The sequence below is a fragment of the Sapajus apella genome, unplaced genomic scaffold (assembly GCF_009761245.1).
Source record: "Sapajus apella isolate SASKATOON/1434 unplaced genomic scaffold, GSC_monkey_1.0 scaffold62, whole genome shotgun sequence".
Classification (NCBI taxonomy): Eukaryota; Metazoa; Chordata; class Mammalia; order Primates; family Cebidae; genus Sapajus; species Sapajus apella.
In genome coordinates, this window is record NW_022437002.1 from 8,285,149 (window position 1) to 8,306,499 (window position 21,351).

At 41.9% G+C, this 21,351-nt stretch overlaps 1 protein-coding gene across 2 annotated transcripts in view; it reads left to right on the top strand.

Moving 5' to 3' along the window:
• The window catches only part of THRAP3 (thyroid hormone receptor associated protein 3), an 81,531-nt gene that overhangs the window by 52,921 nt on the left and 7,259 nt on the right, over nucleotides 1–21,351 (top strand). Inside the window, exons 3-10 of one of the 2 annotated variants that reach the window (XM_032246952.1) lie at nucleotides 343–381; nucleotides 5,187–5,354; nucleotides 9,244–10,146; nucleotides 11,929–12,633; nucleotides 14,566–14,738; nucleotides 15,453–15,564; nucleotides 17,004–17,088; nucleotides 19,619–19,806. In XM_032246952.1, the coding sequence (XP_032102843.1) occupies nucleotides 5,218–5,354; nucleotides 9,244–10,146; nucleotides 11,929–12,633; nucleotides 14,566–14,738; nucleotides 15,453–15,564; nucleotides 17,004–17,088; nucleotides 19,619–19,806 (2,303 nt within the window). In that variant the 5' untranslated portion in view covers nucleotides 343–381; nucleotides 5,187–5,217. The remainder of the gene's footprint in view (nucleotides 1–342; nucleotides 382–5,186; nucleotides 5,355–9,243; nucleotides 10,147–11,928; nucleotides 12,634–14,565; nucleotides 14,739–15,452; nucleotides 15,565–17,003; nucleotides 17,089–19,618; nucleotides 19,807–21,351) is intronic. The other variant, XM_032246951.1, reaches the window with a different exon arrangement.

The following is a 21,351-nucleotide window of genomic DNA, read 5'->3' on the forward strand; positions in this document are numbered from 1 at the left end:
ACGGAGTTTCACTCTTGTTACCCAGGCTGGAATGCAATGATGTGATCTCGGCTCACTGCAACCTCCGCCTCCCGGGTTCAAGCAATTCTCCTGCCTCAGCCTCCCGAGTAGCTGGGACTACAGGTGCGCACCACCATGCCCAGCTAATTTTTGTATTTTTAGTAGAGACAGGCTTCACCATGTTGACCAGGATGGTCTCGATCTGTTGACCTCGTGATCCACCCGCCTCGGCCCCCCAAAGTGCTGGGATTATAGGCGTGAGCCGCCACGCCCGGCCGACCCTCCTACTTTTTGGACATTTCTCTTCCTCTTTATTTTTACATGGTCTCTCTTCATCTTCAGGTGACAGCTTAAATGCCACTTCTTGATCATCTTATTTAAGTAAGTCATTATTCGCATTTCATTGTTTGCCAACTCTGACCAGAATTTATAATTATACTTTTGCTTGCTTGCTTATTATCTAGCTGAACCTCTAGATGATAAACTCCATGAAGGCAAGGATAGCACCTGTTTTAATTTGTTAGTGGTTATCCACTATCTAGGGTCTTCCTGAATGACTTAAGTGATTCATTTAGTTATTTGCTGGCATAGTTTTCATCTGATGTTACCCCACTTAATTTACAAGGTATATCATTATTTTAAAAAGTAGTTTTGGCTAGGCATAGTGGTGTATGCCTATAATTCCAGCACTTTGGGAGGCTGAGCTGAGAGAATCACTTGAAGCCAGGAGTTTGAGACCACCCTGGGCAACATAGTGAGACCCCTCCTTCTCTACAAAAAAATGAATTAGCTGGGCATTGGGCATGTTGGTGCATGTCTGTGGTCCCAGCTATTTGGGAGACTGAGCTGGGAGAATTGCTTGAGCCTGGGAGGTCCAGGCTGCAGTGAGCCATGATTATGCTACTAGCACTACAAACTGGGTGACAGAGTGTGAGACCCTGTCTCAAAAATAAAAATTAAAAGATGGCCAGATGTGGTGGCTCATGCCTGTAATCCCAGCAGCGCTTTGGGAGGCCGAGGTGGGTGGATCACCTGAGGTCAGGAGTTCAAGACCAGCCTAGTCAACATGGTGAAACCCTGTCTTTACTAAAAATACAAAAATTAGCTGGGCATGATGGTGAGTGCCTGTAGTCCCAGCTACTTAAGAGGCTGAGGCAGGAGAATTACTTGAACCCGGGAGGCAGAGGTTGCAGTGAGTTGAGATTGTGTCATTGCCTTCCAGCCTGGGCAACAAGAGTGAAACTCCATCTCAAAAAAACAAAAGTAATAATTAAATACATAAATAAAATAATTAGTTTCAATTTACATTGAAGAGGAAGCTCTGGCAATAGGAGTTGAAGGGTGTCAGAATATTGTAGCTCTTGAGTACACTTGTCAGTTCTAGTAAGCTTAATATGTGCAGAAGTGTTTGGCCTTGTATTTACATGGCAGCTTTTCTTCATCTTAATGAAAATTAGCTTCTTAGTTTTCTAGTTTCTGAGTGTTGAAATGAGTGTTTCCTTTTCCGCTAACTTGCTGCCCTTTTATTTTCTTTAAAAGTCTGTTAATATCCACCTGTTGTGGAAGTCATCTAGATAGATTTTTATTTCTGACCCAAGTTAAAATAGAAAGTTAGACAATCTGTTACTAGGCAGACATAGATAGATATCCCTGAACTTGTGACAGAAATAAAGGTCTCTATTTGACAAGATTGAACCCAGAGAATCCCAAAATAATGCTTAAGACCAAACACAAAAACAAAATATATTTTAAATATTCTCATTGTAAATTATTTGTTTATACCTCCTCCTCCCATTCCTGAATAACTTATTTCTTCATTGTGACATTTTTTTTTTTTTGAGACGGAGTTTCGCTCTTGTTACCCAGGCTGGAGTGCAATGGCGCGATCTCGGCTCACCACAACCTCCGCCTCCTGGGTTCAGGCAATTCTCCTGCCTCAGCCTCCTGAGTAGCTGGGATTACAGGCACGTGCCACCATGCCCAGCTAATTTTTTGTATTTTTAGTAGAGACGGGGTTTCACCATTTTGACCAGGATGGTCTCGATCTGTTGACCTCGTGATCCACCCGCCTCGGCCTCCCACAGTGCTGGGATTACAGGTTTGAGCCACCGCGCCCGGCCCCATTGTGACTTTATATAGTGATACTACTACCAACAATCAGCTCCAAATTGAAATATCTTTGAGCTTGCAACAGTGTGATTGTTTTGGCAAGATTAAAACTGTAGGTTTTTGACATCCTCATTTAGCAGTCTTTTACTTATTACTTTTTGTCTCTGACTTCCTGTTGGTTTCTCAGTCCTCCTCTAAATTATGTTGCTAAGATTTTGATTGTTTCCCCTGTGAGCTGGAGCTATAGCAACTTCCTAAGCTTTTTGTCTTTCAGGAAGTTCTTGAAATTCAAGTGTTTTATTTGAATATATCAGAAATAAATACCACCTTTCAGTTTATGTATATCTTGTTAGCTTTACCAGATTGTAAACTCAGTAAGGGTAGACACTTGGCATTTATTTGTTCCACAAGTTTGTTAATACTCTTTGTATGCCAGACACAGCTCTTGACAGGCAGTATAACGTAGTGGTTAAATATGCCAACAGTGAGGCTGGGCATGGTGGCTCATGCATGTAATCCCAGTACTTTGGGAGGCTTAGGAGGGAGGATCCTTTGAGCTTAGAAGTTTGAGACTAGCCTGGGCAACATAGGGAGACCCCCGTCTGAATGAATTAATGAATGAGTGAGCTGATCATGGTTTGGATTTTGGATCCATATCCAGTCGTGCCGCTTAAAGCTATATGACTTTGGGCAAGTTAATTACCTTCTCTGTGTCTCAGTATTTTTACCTGTAAAGTGGAATATAATAATGCCCTTCTAGGCCGGGCGCGGTGGCTCAAGCCTGTAATCCCAGCACTTTGGGAGGCAGAGGCAGGTGGATCACGAGGTCAACAGATCGAGACCATCCTGGTCAACATGGTGAAACCCCGTCTCTATTAAAAATACAAAAAAATTAGCTGGGCATGGTGGCACGTGCCTGTAATCCCAGCTACTCGGGAAGCTGAGGCAGGAGAATTGCCTGAACCCAGGAGGCAGAGGTTGCGGTGAGCCGAGATCGCGCCATTGCACTCCAGCCTGGGTAACAAGAGTGAAACTCCGTCTCAAAAAAAAAAAAAAAAAAAAAATGCCCTTCTCAAGGATAAAATGAATTAATAAAAACACTGGTTAAGCATTTATTATTCTGGGCATTGGGTATACAGCATTAAATAAGAAAGATGAGGTTGCTGCGGCTATAGAGCTTATATTCTTATTAAAGACAGAATAACAAGTAAACGAGATAGTTTCACATACTGAATTTTGTTCTGAAGAAACAGATAAGATATGTACTGGATCTAGAAAATGACTGTGTGGCTACTTTTGATTGGGTGGTCAGGGCAAACCTCTAAGAAGATAGCTTTTGAGCTGAGATCTTCAAATTCTGAGAGGTAGGAGGGGAGAAATAATTGTTTATTATTTTCCCTTCACAGAGAAGAGGCAGCATCACTTAACAGAACCTTGCTAGGCAGCGAAGTGTGATAGAATAAGCCCTGGAGTTTTAGCCTGGTTTGGCTATTAACTGGCATTGTGATCTTTGACAGATTTCTTACTCTTTTTTTTTTTTTTTTTGAGACGGAGTTTCGCTCTTGTTACCCAGGCTGGAGTGCAATGGCGCAATCTCGGCTCACCGCAACCTCCGCCTCCTGGGTTCAGGCAATTCTCCTGCCTCAGCCTCCTGAGTAGCTGGGACTACAGGCACGCGCCACCATGCCCAGCTAATTTTTTGTAGTTTTAGTAGAGACGGGGTTTCACCATGTTGACCAGGATGGTCTTGATCTCTTGACCTCGTGATCCACCCGTCTCAGCCTCCCAAAGTGCTGGGATTACAGGCTTGAGCCACCGCGCCCGGCTCAGATTTCTTACTTTTACTGTCTTAGATAGATGTGTACTTAGGCATCTAAAAGTTTTTGCTGCTCGGAAGATGTCCAAGGCGCTTATAGAGTATAGAGGAGAAGTGCACTTTGTAGACTAGGTGTTAACTTCTCAGGGCAACTTAGAGGCTCTCTTCTTTCCTGGAGGGGGAGAAAAGGAAAAAGACGATTTGTTTCTTGGTGGGAAAATTACCCTGAAAGAAAGTTGACCCTTTTCTAATAAAGAGCAGGAACAAAGGGTTGCTTCTTTTCTTATGACTAGATGTGCCACGCACTATATAACTAAGATAAATTGCATGGGGTTTCTTCTGCTAAAACTGGGAAACCTGTCTCATATCTCAGTACTTTTTATTAACAGCTGACTTAGTCTCAAAGCTTCTTTGCTTATTGAGAGAAAGAAGACCATATGCACCAAAATTAATAAACACCCTCATTCTTGGTGATCTCTTGTATTACCCGGTTAGGTTGTATTACCCAGTGTCAGGTTTTCCATGTGCTGCTGTGGCTTGATCTGTTTGAGATTTCTACTACTAAGAAATTCCTTTTGATGAAATAGCAGAGTGGTTTTTAAAAATCAGTCATTTCATTTTATTTTTTTTTTAATGGTACTTTCTGTTTTTAAAATTTATTTTATATTAAAAAGTTGTGTATTTTTTTTTTTTTTTTTGGGAAGCGGGGGGAATCCCTATGTTGCTTAGGCTGGTCTCAAAATCCTGGTCTCAAGCCATTCACACCTTAGCCTCTTGAGTAGCTAAGACTACCACACCCAGCTAATCTAAAAATTTTTAACTTTGTAGACACAAAATATTGCTATGTTGCCTAGGCTAGTGTTGAACACCTGGACTCAAGCAGTTCTCCCACCTTGGCCTCCCAATGCACTGGGATTTCAGGCGTGAGCTACTGTGCTCAGCCACTTTCTCTCTCTCTCTCTCTCTTTTTTTTTTTTTTTTTTTTTTTTGGGAGATGGGTATTGCTCTTTCCCCCAGAGCTGCAGTGCACTGGTTCAGTCTCAGCTCATTGTAACTTTGCAATCTGTCCTATCGTAGCCTCTCAAATAGCTAAGACTATGGGCACACACCACCATGCCAGGCTAATTAAAATAAAGTTTTTTTATAGATACGGGGTCTTCTTATTTTGCCCAGATTAAAAGAAATTGCGTTTCTAAAATGTCCAAAGAGGTTCACAGCAAAGCAACTCACTCATTTGTTCTAATGCATTTTCTAACATTAGGTGTAATTGAAAAGTTATCCTCTCTTCAGAGATGTCAAAAACAAACAAATCCAAGTCTGGATCTCGCTCTTCCCGCTCAAGATCTGCATCAAGATCTCGTTCTCGTTCATTTTCGAAGTCTCGGTCCCGAAGCCGATCTGTCTCTCGTTCAAGGAAGCGCAGGCTGAGGTAAGGGGGTGTGACTTTGTATATTGAGATAATCATTGCATCAGTTGATGTGGATGTTTGAAGATCTTTTGTTAGACTTTTTCTGTGAGTGTCAAATGGACTGGGGGGTTGGCTTGAGGTGCAGGGTTGGGCTATAAGATATTCCAGGTCTCTTTAAACTACAAATACAGATCAGTTTTGATTGCCATGCTGATTGCCTGATTCCTTTCCTCTGCCAGCACGTAGTATTTCCCATCCGCTTTGGAAGAAAGAACATTTTATTTTTATTTGAGCTGCTTGCTTCAAATCTCTATAGCTGATTATTTTTCACCAAAATATTTTTGAAGGCTTGAACCGAAGTTTATTTGCATCATAGCAAAGGATAGCTAAGAGGATTAATAATACGAACAACATGGCAAAGAAAAGAAGCCTCAACCCACTAAAATAATTAAACTTTTAGAAACTTACCTGGAGTCATTTGTATACAATGTGCCAATTACTAACAAGCTGCATCTATTTAGTAAATGTATCTTAAATCTTTTTAAAAATCACTGTTGTAAGCATCACTTTATGTTACTAAATATGAGAACAGTTTTTTTTTTTTTAATTTATTGCCAGTATTTCCTAATTCAGTCAGTTTTCACACCTTCAGGTGGATTTCCCTATTTTAATTATGTCTTGGAATAGGATGCTAAACCTCCAGCGTCTTTCCTCTTTTGATGTGTTGTGAGTTGGATTTTTCACTCTTTAAAAGTGTTTTAACTTTCTTTTGTGGATAGATAAGCTTTCAGTAGATACAAGTTTCTGTATGTGAGTTTGGGAAATATTGGTGTATTTAAATACTAAAGGGGGATCTTTGTACATTTTCATTTTTTTTCTCAGCAGTAATTAGCAAGGAGATGGTTTGTCATGTTTGACACTTGGAACCCCTGCTGTTTATTTCAGATGAGTATCTAGAATCCTTGTCTTAGATGAATTGATTATGAAATTTAAAATTAACCTCAGGAAAAGTCAGTGATTAAACTTTTACTCTTGGTGACTTCCAGAGCCCTATAGTATTTCTAAGGAGTCTATTAAACAAATGATTGGTGTTGTTTTTTTTTTTTTTTAAACACCATTTAACAAAAGCAATTAAATGGAATTTGTGAGAAGCCAGCCAGAAAAAGTAGGTATGCATAAATATTGAAAAGGGAAACCTGGCTAAATTGATCTACCTCAGGAAATTGCTTTTTTTTTTTTTACAGAGTTTTGCTCTTGTTGCCCAGGCTGGAATATAATGGCGCAATCTCGGCTCACCACAGCCTCCAGCCTCTGCCTCCCTGGTTCAAGCAATTCTCCTGCCTCAGTCTCCCCAGTAGCTGGGATTACAGGCATGTGCCACCACACCCAGCTAATTTTGTATTTTCAGTAGAGATGGGGTTTCTCCATGTTGGTCAGGCTGGTCTCAGGAAATTGCTTTTAAAACCATGGGACAAGCAAGACTCTTAGTAACTCCTACCCTGGACCCAGAATCTTGATTTAGGCAGTTTAAACTTCAGTTTTAGCTCATTTGGTTATGAAAATGCCTTTTTAAAATTTAATCTAGTACCTAGAAGAAACTAAATAACTGGTTCAAAACCAAGAGGGTCTGCTGAGAAACAGAGAGACAAAATTGAATTGTCAAAACTGAGAGACAAAATTGAATTGAAAAATGTTAACCAACTCTGAAGTATTTATGACAGCCAGAATTTTGGGCTTTTCTCCATGTTCTGCAAATCATTTGGCACTTGCTCACTGACTTGGCAAATGAGGAAAAAATATTTTAGGCAGGCAGTATGTGCTGGGGTAGATCTAGGGACACTTTACATGCTATCATATACCTAGAAGAGACTGTTGTTCTGGAGGAATTTCTCCACTAGAAAGTATGCTTTTATACTTGATTGTGGTCTGACTTCTCTCTTTTTTAGAAACAGATAAATTTGCCACTGGATGTTCAATTTTTATTTCTGGCTTATCTGTTTCATGGTTTTTTCTTTTGTTTTCCCTCTCCTGCAAGGAAAGTATCTATCCAGAGAGTTTGAGAAACCATGCCTTTAAATTAACTAACTGCTGAGTTCTACAGAATTGGAGAAAATTGATTATTTCCTTGTATTTCACAGACTGTATCCTTTTAAGTGACATCTCTTAAATAACTTCATTTGCAATCTGCAGAGACTCACTTCCCTGCATCTGTGCAATGACTGCGAGTTTTGGATGCAGTATGCCCAGGGCCCTCACTAGTAATTGGTAACAGAAGCAGCAGTAGCCTGTGAGGATGGGAACATGAATTAAACCCTCCTTAGTGCTGGTGGTGGATCACCTCCCTCAAGCATAGCCCTTTAATCGGGTCATATTCACTTTCATAATCTGCATCTGCCTCTCCTTTCTTTTCTTATATTGTTACTGTTTTCAAATGAAAAATGTAGAAGGTAAGTTTTTTTTTACTTGTACTTAATTACAATAACAACCAGCAGTAAGATATATCTTTGCCAGTTGCTGTTATTTATGGTATAGATAAAAAAATCTGAGTACAGTGGGCAATAAATAGTGGAAAACCAATCCCACTTTATCTTTAGATTAAATTGAATGTACGTTTCTTCTTAAAAATGCTGTTTTGTTTAGTTGTTAAATCCTGAAAAGTCTTGGCAAATTTGCTAAATGGAGTTATTTTGAAAAACAGATAAAAACACACCTGTTTCCCAGTCAGGCCTGATATAAGAAGGCCTGCTAACTGAAGAGTTTTTATTTTACATGTAAAGAAAATATTACTTGAAATAGTTTTCTAGTAAATTTTACTTATTTCTAGCCAGCTGCTTAGGAGTAGTGGTTAATGTTAATGTCTATATCATAGTAGACAGAGAAAGTGGTATCCAAGAACTCCAGTGGATTTTTACACCAACATACATGATTTCTGGCTTTTTGATGGAAACAAAGCTCCTCATCATTGACAAGCCTGACACTTACGAATGTACAGTTTTTTACCAAGTTAGATTACTATTTAGTTCCTGTCGTTCTGATGTACCTTGCTATACAAGAGTTCTATATTGTTAAATGGAGACGAACGCAACACTAGCTTTCTGTACACACTGGTATGGGGTGTTTTTTAGTTACTCTTTGCTAAGTTCATGTGTGCCTGGGTGTTTTATGGTCAGATAGTGGCCTCTTGTGGCCCCTAGGTAAGATCATGTAGCTCAGCCACAGAAATGTGACCTAAGTAGTGAGACCATTTCCAGGTCCCCAATTTAAAAATACAATATTTTATGCTTTCCTTGTGTGATTTTAGTAAGTTCTTTTAAGCTTTGAACAGATGCATTCTCCAAGTTTTCTTTGGTGTATACCTGTTGTAACTTTACTTTTACAATCCCAGGTCTTAGAGGTATCTAAGAAATTTGTCCCGCATAAGAGGGAGAGAACTGAGTAGGATAGAGTGTGGAGTGTGACCACAGTGTAGGAAGGGGTCAGAGTACCTGTCTGGGTACCACAGCTTGCAGTTTTTTTTCCCCTCACTTCCAATGACCTGGAGCCCCATTAAAATCCCCGTGCCTGTGAAACTGTAAGCAGTTATCATATTAAAATGGTCTTTGTTTAGCTTACTACCTTAAAACAGTTGGTATTTTCCCAGTCACTGTAGCAGTGCACCTCCATTTTAAATGTGCTGCAATATGAATGATGTGAACCTGCGTTTCATCACTTATTAAAATTATTCTTACCCATGTTTTTGTACTTAGTAAGGGCCGAAAATAGTGGGATTAAATATTTGTTTTTGCCCTTTCTTTGAAAACAAAATAAAGTGAATGACACATCAGGGCAGGGATTTCAGAAGAGATTTTTCTTGAATAAAAATGCTTTTCAAAAATTCAAACATTTGTCTCTCCTTTCCATTCCATTCCAGTTCTAGGTCTCGTTCCAGATCATATTCTCCAGCTCATAACAGAGAAAGAAACCACCCAAGAGTGTACCAGAATCGAGATTTTCGAGGTCACAACAGAGGCTATAGAAGGCCCTATTATTTTCGTGGGCGTAACAGAGGCTTTTATCCGTGGGGCCAGTATAACCGAGGAGGCTATGGAAACTACCGCTCAAATTGGCAGAATTACCGGCAAGCATACAGTCCTCGTCGAGGCCGCTCAAGATCCCGGTCCCCAAAGAGAAGGTCCCCTTCACCAAGGTCCAGGAGCCATTCTAGAAACTCTGATAAGTCGTCCTCTGACCGGTCAAGGCGCTCCTCATCCTCCCGTTCTTCCTCCAACCATAGCCGAGTTGAATCTTCTAAGCGCAAGTCTGCAAAGGAGAAAAAGTCCTCTTCTAAGGATAGCCGGCCCTCTCAGGCTGCCGGGGATAACCAGGGAGATGAGACCAAGGAGCAGGCATTCTCTGGAGGCACCTCTCAAGATACAAAAGCATCTGAGAGCTCAAAGCCATGGCCAGATGCCACCTACGGCACTGGTTCTGCATCCCGGGCCTCAGCAGTTTCTGAGCTGAGTCCTCGGGAGCGAAGCCCAGCTCTCAAAAGCCCCCTCCAGTCTGTGGTGGTGAGGCGGCGGTCACCCCGTCCTAGCCCGGTGCCAAAACCTAGTCCTCCACTTTCCAGCACATCCCAGATGGGCTCATCTCTGCCGAGTGGTGCTGGGTATCAGTCTGGGACACACCAAGGTCAGTTCGACCATGGTTCTGGGTCCCTGAGTCCATCCAAAAAGAGCCCTGTGGGTAAGAGTCCACCATCTACTGGCTCCACATATGGCTCATCTCAGAAGGAGGAGAGTGCTGCTCCAGGAGGGGCAGCTTATACAAAGAGGCAAGTATCTCATTTCCCCTGCCTGGTTGTTTTCATCTCACTAGCTGGCAGTTTAATTGTAATGTGATCTAAGTTAGAACTCTGATTAATGGTAAAAGGTAATCCCTATTTCCTAAACTTTTCATTAGTAAACATTAAAAGCATCACCCAAGGAAACCTTTAGGTTAACTCTAGCTTTCCTACCTTCCTGAATTTGTATTGCAGCATAAACTTTCTTTAGACTACTCTGCAATGATGTTTTCACATTTAAAATTTGCCTTGGATTCTACCAATGTAAGCCAAAGAACAGTAGAGATTTGTGGGTCAGCTATCAAAAAAAAATATGGTCTTTGCCAAAATGAATGGCCATTGGAGCTCTTAGACCCTCTAGCACCCACCATCTACTATGTTCGATCTGCATCAGCCCATCATGGTGAAGAGCTGCACCCTCAATACTCTCCAGTTGAGGAGACTGGGCAGAATGGGAAAGGCCAAGGCTTAGTCCAGGAAGGCCTTGTTTTAAAACCACAAGGTGGGTGTATGTCCCAGTAGAAGCCAACACGGCTGCGTGTTAGGAGAGGACATGACAGTGCTTCCGTCTTTCTCCCCTGGGGGACACGGTGAGTTGGAACGTGAATCTTTGTTTGTATGGTTGGATGGATTGGGATGGCAGAGAGGTTACAGGGAAGTTGCATTGGAACCAGGTTGTGGTCAAGAGGGACTAACCCAGCAAGTGGTTTCCCCCACTTTTTTTTTCTTTTATCATATTTAGCATACTTTTTGATCCCTTGATTCTTCTTGGCTATATTAATGCAACTTTGACTTGATTAGGGTTTCTGTAATAATGGTACAGATGAGATGTTTTGAATCTGTACTTGCCTTCAGTAATTCAATTTTATTTTATTTTTTTATTTCAATAGGTTTTTGGGGAATAGGTGGTGTTTGGTTACATGGATAAGTTCTCTATTGGTGATTTCTGAGATTTTGGTGCACCCATCACCCAAGCATTGTACACTATACCCAATGTGTAGTTTTTTTATCCCTTGCCCCCTCCCATCCTTCCCCGTGTCCCCAGAGTTCATTGTATCATTCTTATACCTTTGGCTCCTCATAGTTTAGCTCCCAAGTAAGTCTATTTTAAAGTGTAAGTTTTGTTCCATGCCAGAACTGTGAATCTCTTTAGAAGACTTGAGCATGAGCTCTGCTTTTTCATAAGAAAGAAAATGATGATTTTTTGCTGCTGTCACCCTCTCCCCCATTAACATGTATTTTGTTTTTATTTGTGTTCACAGTATATTTCATATTTAGATCTTCTAGGTGACTTGAAGCAAATTTGAAGTCTCTTTTTAGACTTGTATTTCCAAATGTGAGTTGTATAAAAGCAAAACAGTCCAAGGTTGAACATTCTATGTTATCTTTGCTGAAAGCAGATTTTAAGTGACTGAGTGAAGGTTGGGTAAGACCTTAGTTTTTTTTTTGCCCTAGATCACATTACAGGTAAGTAGGTTTTTGTTTTTGTTTTGTTTTTTAGTATCATAAAAATAACTGCTGCTGTTCTCTTTGGTTGCTTTTGTAAGACACAACTCCATGGATCATATATTTTTCTCTTAATTGCCAAGTTCCTAGAACTGTGAATGGCAGTTTTTCAGAAATTATTAGGAAGTAGCCACATAGAAAGTCCTTTGGTAATACTGGAATCCACAAGACATGTTTTTTTCAGTGAATCAAAAACGGCAAGGCACTATTTTAGAGCAAGTTGCTTAAGAAGCCTCTTGTGTGTCTCTTTTGTGTTTTTATAACTAGATATCTAGAAGAGCAGAAGACAGAGAATGGAAAAGATAAGGAACAGAAACAAACTAATACCGATAAAGAAAAAATAAAAGAGAAAGGGAGCTTCTCTGACACAGGCTTGGGTGATGGAAAAATGAAATCTGATTCTTTTGCTCCCAAAACTGATTCTGAGAAGCCTTTTCGGGGCAGTCAGTCTCCCAAAAGGTATAAGCTCCGAGATGACTTTGAGAAGAAGATGGCTGACTTCCACAAGGAGGAGATGGATGATCAAGATAAGGATAAAGCTAAGGGAAGGAAGGAATCTGAGTTTGATGATGAACCCAAATTTATGTCTAAAGTCATAGGTGCAAACAAAAACCAGGAGGAGGAGAAGTCAGGCAAATGGGAGGGCCTGGTATATGCACCTCCAGGGAAGGAAAAGCAGAGGAAAACAGAGGAGCTGGAGGAGGAGTCTTTCTCAGAGAGATCCAAAAAGGAGGATCGGGGCAAGAGAACCGAAGGTGGGCACAGGGGCTTTGTGCCTGAGAAGAATTTCCGAGTGACTGCTTACAAAGCAGTCCAGGACAAAAGCTCATCACCTCCCCCAAGAAAGACCTCTGAGAGCCGAGACAAGCTGGGAGCAAAAGGAGATTTTTCCACAGGGAAGTCTTCCTTTTCCATTACTCGAGAGGCACAGGTCAATGTCCGGATGGACTCTTTTGATGAGGACCTTGCACGGTGAGATGTACTCCTTCTTGATCCTCATCAGTTTAGTGGCCTAAATGGTGTATCCTAGCCCTTCTCACTGGGAACATTCTGCTGTATTCCCCCCCTCCCCTGCTGTCTTAAGCTTCAGTGGTGATACTTTTATATCCACCTATGTATACTGGAGAGTATGTATCATAGAGTGATTGTGTGTTTTGAGGGAGGCAGTATCCCAGGGTTGATGAAATATCTCTTCACTCCTTAGTGACTGGCTTACTCTGTTCATCACTGCAACCCCAAGCCCAATACTGTTTCTTGTGTTTAAGATAGCTTTTACCTGTGAAGCCATCCTGGATCCATTCCTAGCTGGGTCACCGAAGTCTGTAGTACAGACCTTCCCCATCAAATAACTTAGCAATTTTATTGGATTTTATTTTATTTTTGAGATGGAGTCTCTCTCTGTCACCCAGGCTGGAGTGCAGCAGTGTGATCTCAGTTCACTGCAACCTCTACCTCCCGGGTTCAAGCAATTCTCCTGCCTCAGCCTCATGAGTAGCTGGGATTACATGCGTCTGCCACCACACCTGGCTACTTTTTGTATTTTTAGTAGAGACTGGGTTTTACCATGTTGGCCAGGCTGGTCTTGCATTCCTGACTTCAGGTCAGGATCTGCCCACCTTGGCCTCCTAACGTGCTGGGATTACAGGCATGAGCCACTGTGCCTGGCCACAATTTTAGAGTTAAGAAAGCCAATACATCAACGCCCTCTCCCCTAAACTTTAGGAAAGAGTTGGGAGGCCGATGCCGACTGGTTTTTTAACTTGGTGTAAACTACTCAGCCAGCTGGAAGTCTGCTTGAACAGCATTCCAGCCACACCCCACTCCCACTTCATGATGTCACCACCTTGAATGGCCTTGGCTGGTTGTGCTAGCTGATCTTTGTATTGATTGATTGAGACAGAGTCTTGAACTCCTGGCCTCAACTGATCCTCTTTCCTTGGCCTCCCTCTTAGTGTTGAGATTACAGGTATGAGCCACTGTGCCCAGCTGTAGTTGTTTTTTTTTTTTTTTTTTTTTTTTTTTTTGAGATGGAGTCTCACTGTGGAGTGCAAAATCTCACTCAGATGTGAAATGTCAGCTCACTGCAACCTCCGCCTCCTGGGTTCAAGCGATTCTCCTGCCTTGTCCTCCTGAATAGCTGGGATTACAGGCACTTACCACCATGCCCCGCTAATTTTTTGTACTTTTTTTTAGTAGACACAGGGTTTCACTGTCTTGACCAGGATGGGCTCGATCTCTTGACCTTATTTGCCTGCCTTGGCCTCCCAAAGTGCTGGAATTACAGGCGTGCGCCACCGCGCCCAGCCGTTGATCTTTTAAAATACTTTCTCATTTGTGGTGTGTGTTAAAACTAGCAGTGGGCCAGGCGCGGTGGCTCACGCCTGTAATCCCAGCACTTTGGGAGGCCGAGGCGGGTGGATCACGAGGTCAACAGATCGAGACCATCCTGGTCAACACGGTGAAACCCCGTCTCTACTAAAACTACAAAAAATTAGCTGGGCATGGTGGCGCGTGCCTGTAATCCCAGCTACTCAGGAGGCTGAGGCAGGAGAATTGCCTGAACCCAGGAGGCGGAGGTTGCGGTGAGCCGAGATCGCGCATTTCAATCCCGCCTTACTAAAAAGAACCAACCTCTCTTCCAAAAAAAAAAAAAAAAAAAAAAACTAGCAGTGACTAAGGTTTAACACTTCACCCCACTTGAAGATTCCAGTAAAAAAAGGGAAGAGAGAGATTTAGGATACTCTTCCATAGTTAGAGTGCATTGAGTTTACTTTGAATTTTGGTAGGAAGAGAAAAAAGAAGTTTGTGGATAGATTTAAAACTGTTTGAAAGAAGTATTTTTATGGTTTTAATGTTCTTTCTGTATATTATGTTCTAATTGGGCCTTCTGTATTTCTTTTTCAGACCCAGTGGCTTATTGGCTCAGGAACGCAAGCTTTGCCGAGATCTAGTCCATAGCAACAAAAAGGAACAGGAGTTTCGTTCCATTTTCCAGCACATACAGTCAGCTCAGTCTCAGCGTAGCCCCTCAGAACTGTTTGCCCAACATATAGTGACCATTGTTCACCATGTTAAAGGTGAGTTCATACCCTGGCCTACTTCAGGCTTGTGTTCCACACTTAGCAGAAGGATGAGTGGGTGGATGAGGAGTTTTGGGGGCCCTGTATCTCATCTAAATGGCCTTGGAAGCTCTGGGTCTGCTTGAAGGAAATTCCCTTCAGGAAGCAGTTTCCATGTTTTAATTGCACACCTCAACATTTAGAAATGCTAGTAACCTGTGACTATGATAATAGGTTAAATCCTTGTGATTTAAAATGGTCGAAAACTTAGAGGCCAATAGCAAAATGACTCTTCTAATCATCTCTGCCTTCTCCCCTCTAAGTGATATCTTAGGGACCTTGTGGTATGAATTTCTTCCTCAGGGTATTTTATCATCCCGCTGAGCAATGGGGTTAGGCAGGTTAGGGAATGGCTAAGAGAAATGATGGAGAAGCTGGGTTGGGCCACTTGCAGTTTCTATCTGAATTTAAACTCAAGCAAGAGTTGGCGCTGTGCTTCCGATGGAAATAAGCTGCAAGTTTCTGTGTCCTAAGTCATGGGAGCTACAGTGGGAATCTGGTCCCCAGTACGGGACTGTGTTTGAACCAGCCATTTTTCCTTCCTCTTCTCAGTATGTTTGTTGTGTGGGTTTAACTACTTTAGTTGCATCTCTATGGTTCCCGGTTCCTGCAAAAGAGTTGAACATTGTGTCTCCCTTTGCTAACACAATGTGTTTCTTTTAATACCAACAGAGCATCACTTTGGGTCCTCAGGAATGACATTACATGAACGCTTTACTAAATACCTAAAGAGAGGAACTGAGCAGGAGGCAGCCAAAAACAAGAAAAGCCCAGAGATACACAGGTAAGGACCTGAGCCTTACACTGAAGGTTGTAATAAAAGACTATATCAGACATTAAACTCACCTTGTTAAATTCTGCTGCTAATGCACGTTTAATACAAAATTTCGGGAAACATCCTTAAGACTCTAGGAGAACTGTAGACATTTATATTTGAGAGTGTATATGACATGCTTTGGGACAACAGTCTCTCACATTGGGCCTGAGGAAAACAGCTCTCTTGACATAGATTAACTGGTATTCTTGGGAGCCGGCAAATGTTACCCTGAAATTACTGTGAGTTTCTGTAGGTGGAGTAAATGCTAGTTTCTTTTTTTTTTTCTCTTTTGAGATGAAGTTTTGCTCTGTTTCCCAGGCTGGAGTGCCATGGCATAATCTCAGCTTACTGCAACCTCTGCCTCCCAGATGCAAGCGATTCTCATGCCTCAGCCTCGCAAGTAGCTGGGATTACAGACGTGCACCATCACACCTAGCTAATTTTTGTATTTTTAGTAGAGACAGGGTTTCACCATGTTGGCCAGGCTGGTCTCAAACTCCCAGCCTCAGATGATCTGCCCACCTTGGCCACCCAAAGTGCCGGGACTACAGACATGAACCACTGCATGACAGCCTAATGCTAGTTTCTTTAAGCAAACCCATATGTTAATATTTCATGGTAGTTCACACTTAACATAAGTAGTTGGATTTTTTTGGAAGAATTTGCCTGGCTGGAGGTGGAAGTTGGTAGGATTATGTCAAAGGATTGTAAAGCCCAGCAGGTTTAAAGACTATTCCATTTGGTTGTGGGAGTCTGTTTACTAGATAGGAGACTAGAAACAGAGTTGGCCTTAGAGGGGTGTGTGTGTGTGTCTGTGTGTGTTTTGTTTTGAGATGGAGTCTCACTCTGTTGCACAGGCTGGAGTACAGTGGTGCAGTCTGTGCTCACTGTAAACTCCACTGCCCAGGCTCAAGTGATTCTCCTGCCTCAGCCTCCTGAGTGGCTGGGATTATAGGTGCCTGCCACTGTGCCCAGCTAATTTTTGTAGTTTTTATTAAAGACAGGGTTTCACCATGTTGGCCAGGCTGGTCTTGAACTCCTGGCCTTGTGGTTCACTCGCCTCAGCCTCCCAAAGTGCTGGGATTATAGGCGTGAGCCACTGCGCCCGGCCAGTTGGCCTTATCTTTAAGACTATGGGTGAGTCCATCTTTCTGTGTGTAGCAAAACTAGGAGAGAAGAAAAGCCTCGAACTTCGGTTACACCTTGGGAACTTGGGACTGTGTGTGTGCGTGTCTGCCTATGGGAAAGTATAAGTATATAAGTAAAGAGTATAAGTAATACATACATCATGAAACATAAGGAAAAGGAATGCCTGTGAATCTATTGCCCAACTTAGGAGCTAGAATATTACCAGTATCATATTCACACAATGGAATACTATATTGTTTTTTTATTTTGAATTTTAGGAGAATAGACATTTCCCCCAGTACATTCAGAAAACATGGTTTGGCTCATGATGAAATGAAAAGTCCCCGGGAACCTGGCTACAAGGTGAACTGTTGATTTGATCAGTAATTCCAACAAAATGAGTGCGTTGGGCATGAACTTGACAGAAATGTGTTTGTTTAAATTACTCTCTACTTAAGTTTGTGTTTTTCTTTTAAGGATGGGCATAATTCTAAAAATGAACTACAAAGGGTTAATTTTTATTAAATGTATCAACAACCTTTGTGAAGTGGTTAGAATATGGTAAATGACCCCAAAGTCTATTGAGGTGAGCTTGAGAAAAAAAAGAGAGGAGTTTTGGAACAAGTGCCCATGATGAGAGAAGAAACTTTTTGTGATATTTTTCTGCTTGTAAGTATTATCAAATCAACTGTATACATGCACTATTTCCAACCATGATTTCAAAAAGACATGCATGTCAGAGAAGAGTAAAATATTCATGTCTTAAGTAGACTGTTTTTAAACAGCTGGTCCAGTATTTTTTTTTTAACATTGTACCATATCTATCATCTGTCAATTACTGTTACTTTATATCTAAACATTACTTTGATGGCCCAGCTACATTTGCAGTGATGTGCACGTAAACACTGTTATTAAGAGGTTAAAACTTGTAAACAATCTTTTACTGTGAAATAACCAAATTGGGCTTTTAAAAATCTTAGTATTTATTGATCTTCGTTCACATATACAGTTGAAATTTAAAATTACAGATGGTTATTCCAGTGCCGCTGAAAACTTTTCTAAAAATACTAATTTTCAAGTTTTCCAAACGAATTTGTCTTGTTGGTTGAATGTGACGAGAGGTGCCTTGAGCAGTCTCTCTTCTCTCCCATCCCTCTTTCCTCCTCCAAGTATCCCTTCTTCAGCTTGGCACTAGCCATGTCAAACCCAAGGTTTTCTTTGAAAACACCAGGAGAGATCTTGTCTTCCATGCCCCAAAAAGCCAACTCATTGGAGGTGTTACCCCTGGGAACAGTGTTGCATTTGTCTTTTTGTCTTTTTTTTTTTTTTTTTTTGCTCTTTGGAGGATGCAGAGGCCCAGTTTCCTCCTTTAGGAAACAAATTAAGTGATAAAACAATAAACGACCAGCTGCGGTGGCTCATGCCTGTAATCCCGGCACTTTGGAAGGTCGAGGCAGGTGGATCACCTGAGGTCGGGAGTTCAAGACCAGCCTGACCTATGTGGTGAAACCTCATCTTTACTAAAAATACAAAATTAGCTGGGCATAGTGGTGCATGCCTGTAATCTCAGCTACTTGGGAGGTTGAGGCAGTAGAATCACTTGAACCCAGGAGGTGGAGGTTGCAATGAGCAGAGATCGCACCATTGTACTCCATCCTAGGCAAGAAGAGCGGAACTCTGACTCAAAAAAGAACACAAAAACAATAAACCTAGTTTCTGCTACTCCTGCTGTTAGTTACAATTAAAGTTTATTAGTTCATATAAGTAAACCGTTAATGCAGAGTGAACTACATTTCTTCCTCCCTGAATTACCTCCATGAGACAAATCCTAGTGTGGGGTGTCCCTGGAACTACCGTGCACCTTTGCCCCCACTGAGCTTCCCAGGAATTGTTGAAAGCCTTTGCTGCAGTGGTCCGGGCAGGTGTGTTGTTGCTGCTGTAAAGCATACCTTCATAGCTGAACTGCTTAGGAAGCTAGCAGAGAAGTTTTTTTTTTTCTTTCTTTCTTTCTTATAAACTTTGACCTTGTTCTGCCAGTTTATGAATTCCCCATAGTTTTTGATATTCCCTTTCTAGAGAAACTTTTCAGCTTTGAAGGCTGCTTAAGTCTTCCATTGTCTCTCTTTGGAATCAGTATTCATAGATAATTCCAAGTGGAGGATAAGCCATGGGTGGATACTACAAGTATAGGTAGGAGAAGGTGAGCATTCCTACTCTTAGTGGTGGCTAAGCCTCAGCCAGCCCAACCACCTACTTTCCAGATCTAATTTTAGCCTTCCCCCTTTTTTTTTTTTTTTTTTTTGAGACAGAGTCTCACTCTATCAGCCAGGATGGAGTGCGGTGGCACGATCTCAGCTCATTGCAACCTCTGCCTCCTGGGTTTAAGTGATTCTTCTACTTCAGCCTCCCTCGTAGCTGGGATTACAGGCGTGTGCCACCTCGCTTGGCTAATTTTTCTATTTTTAGTAGAATACGGGGTTTTGCCTTCTTGCCCATGCTGGTCTCGAACTCCTGAACTCAAGTGATCCGCCTGCCTTGGCCTCCCAGAGTGCTGAGATTACAGGTGTGAGCCATTGTGCCTGGCCAGCCTTCTCAACTTCTAAACTAGCCAGAGTCATTACTGGGCCAGAAAGGAAATAGAGTGAGATCAATGCATAGCATTTTCGGAAGCCCATCACCATTATTTTGGAGAACTATCTTGGGTTCTGTGTTACTTATGAAGTAACTTCTGTGGGACATCCTGCATCCCCTCCCAAGCTTTGCTGAGATGCCTCACATTACCCAGTGCTTCCTCTGCACCCCTCCATTGGAGTAAAAACCACATAGTTTGTGGGATGGTTGAGTTGACAGCTCTGAATCCCAGAAACCTTAATTTTGACTTGTCTTTTGATAGGCTGAGGGAAAATACAAAGATGATCCTGTTGATCTCCGCCTTGATATTGAACGTCGTAAAAAACATAAGGAGAGAGATCTTAAACGAGGTAAATCAAGAGAATCAGTGGATTCCCGAGACTCCAGCCACTCAAGGGAAAGGTCAGCTGAGAAAACAGAGAAAACTCATAAAGGATCAAAGAAGCAGAAGTACGTAAGCCCCTGTCTGTCACCTGTTTCAGACTCTTGAGTCTCTTGTCTGCCCCCTTTGGGCTACAAACCAGAATTTTCAAATCAGAGGAGTTTAGGGTTAGTGCAGCCTGTTTCTTCTTTTAATCCATGTAAATGTCAAGTAGGGTCCCTAGTTTGAAGACAGAATTTCTACATCAAAATAGTGTGATCTTTGTCCAAAGAAGGCTTCATGAGAGAAGTTAATCTTAAACTGACCATAGGGATGGTGTGGAGAATCATATAATCATTTGAGAATTCGTTGTTTTAGATGTGCAGTTTTTCATCATGGATTTTCATGGGGAGGTTGTATTTTAGAAATGGCTCAAAGTCATTGTCAAGTAATAAAACTATTGAGTCAAAGAAATAGGGGAGAACTAGATAGGACATGATTGTTGATCTTAAGTGCTTTTTAAACTAGTTTTACAGACAGTTCCAAGAGAAGTGTTCCAAGTACTTCTTAAACAACGGTAGCATTGTTCAACTTTGTGGAGCAACATTCATGGCTATGTCCTGATGTTTCTGTTTACGTTTTGAATGTTCCATGACTTTTTAATCGTGTGTCAATAAAAGTAGTATAGCTGAAGTCCCGTAGCTTCTGGTAAGAAGCAACACTTCTGCTGATTCAGAATTTCATCTGGCAAGCATTTTTTCTTTCTTTCTTTTTTTGAGACAGAGTCTTGCACTGTCGCCAGGGCTGGAGTGCAGTGGCACAGTCTTGGCTCACTGCAACCTTCACCTCCCGAGTTCAAGCGATTTTCTTGCCTCAGCCTTCCGAGAAGCTGGGATTACAACACTCACCACTATGCCCAGCTAATTTTTTTGTACTTTTAGTAGAGATGGGGTTTCACCATGTTAGCCAGGCTGGTCTCGAACTCTTGACTTTGTGATTCTCTCGCCGAGGGCTTCCAAGATGCTGGAATTACAGGTGTGAAACCTGGCTGCATTTTTATATCAATTTTCTGATAACCCTTTGAGAAAAGTTGAACAGTTGGTGTGATATCCATTTTGCCCTTTTGAAAGATAAGCCAAGCTAAGAATGACGTGCCTTAATATCACAAGGATCAGCTGACATCAAACGCAGATCTTTTGTTCTACTTTGTCTCCCATTCCAGTGTGTTACTTATGCATTAGGATTCCTGGCAGCTTTCAGGACTGCCCGTAGATAAAGAACCTGCGCATCGTCAGCAGGGAATGAAGGTGGTGATACAATAGTCCAAGGCCGCCACTTAGAAGTGGAACATGATGGCCATGTGGGGTGGCTCATGCCTCTAATCCCAGCACTTTTAGAGGGTGAAGCAGATGGATCGCGAGGTCAGGAGTTCAAGACCATCCTGACCAACATGGTGAAAACACGTCTCTACTGAAAGTATAAAAATTAGCCGGGCATCGTGGCATGTACCTGTAATCCCAGCTACTCAGGAGGCTGAGGCAGAGGAATTGCATGAATCCAGGAGGCGGAGGTTGCAGTGAGCCGAGGTCGTGCCACTGCACTCCAGCCTGGACAATAGAGAGAGACTGTCTCAC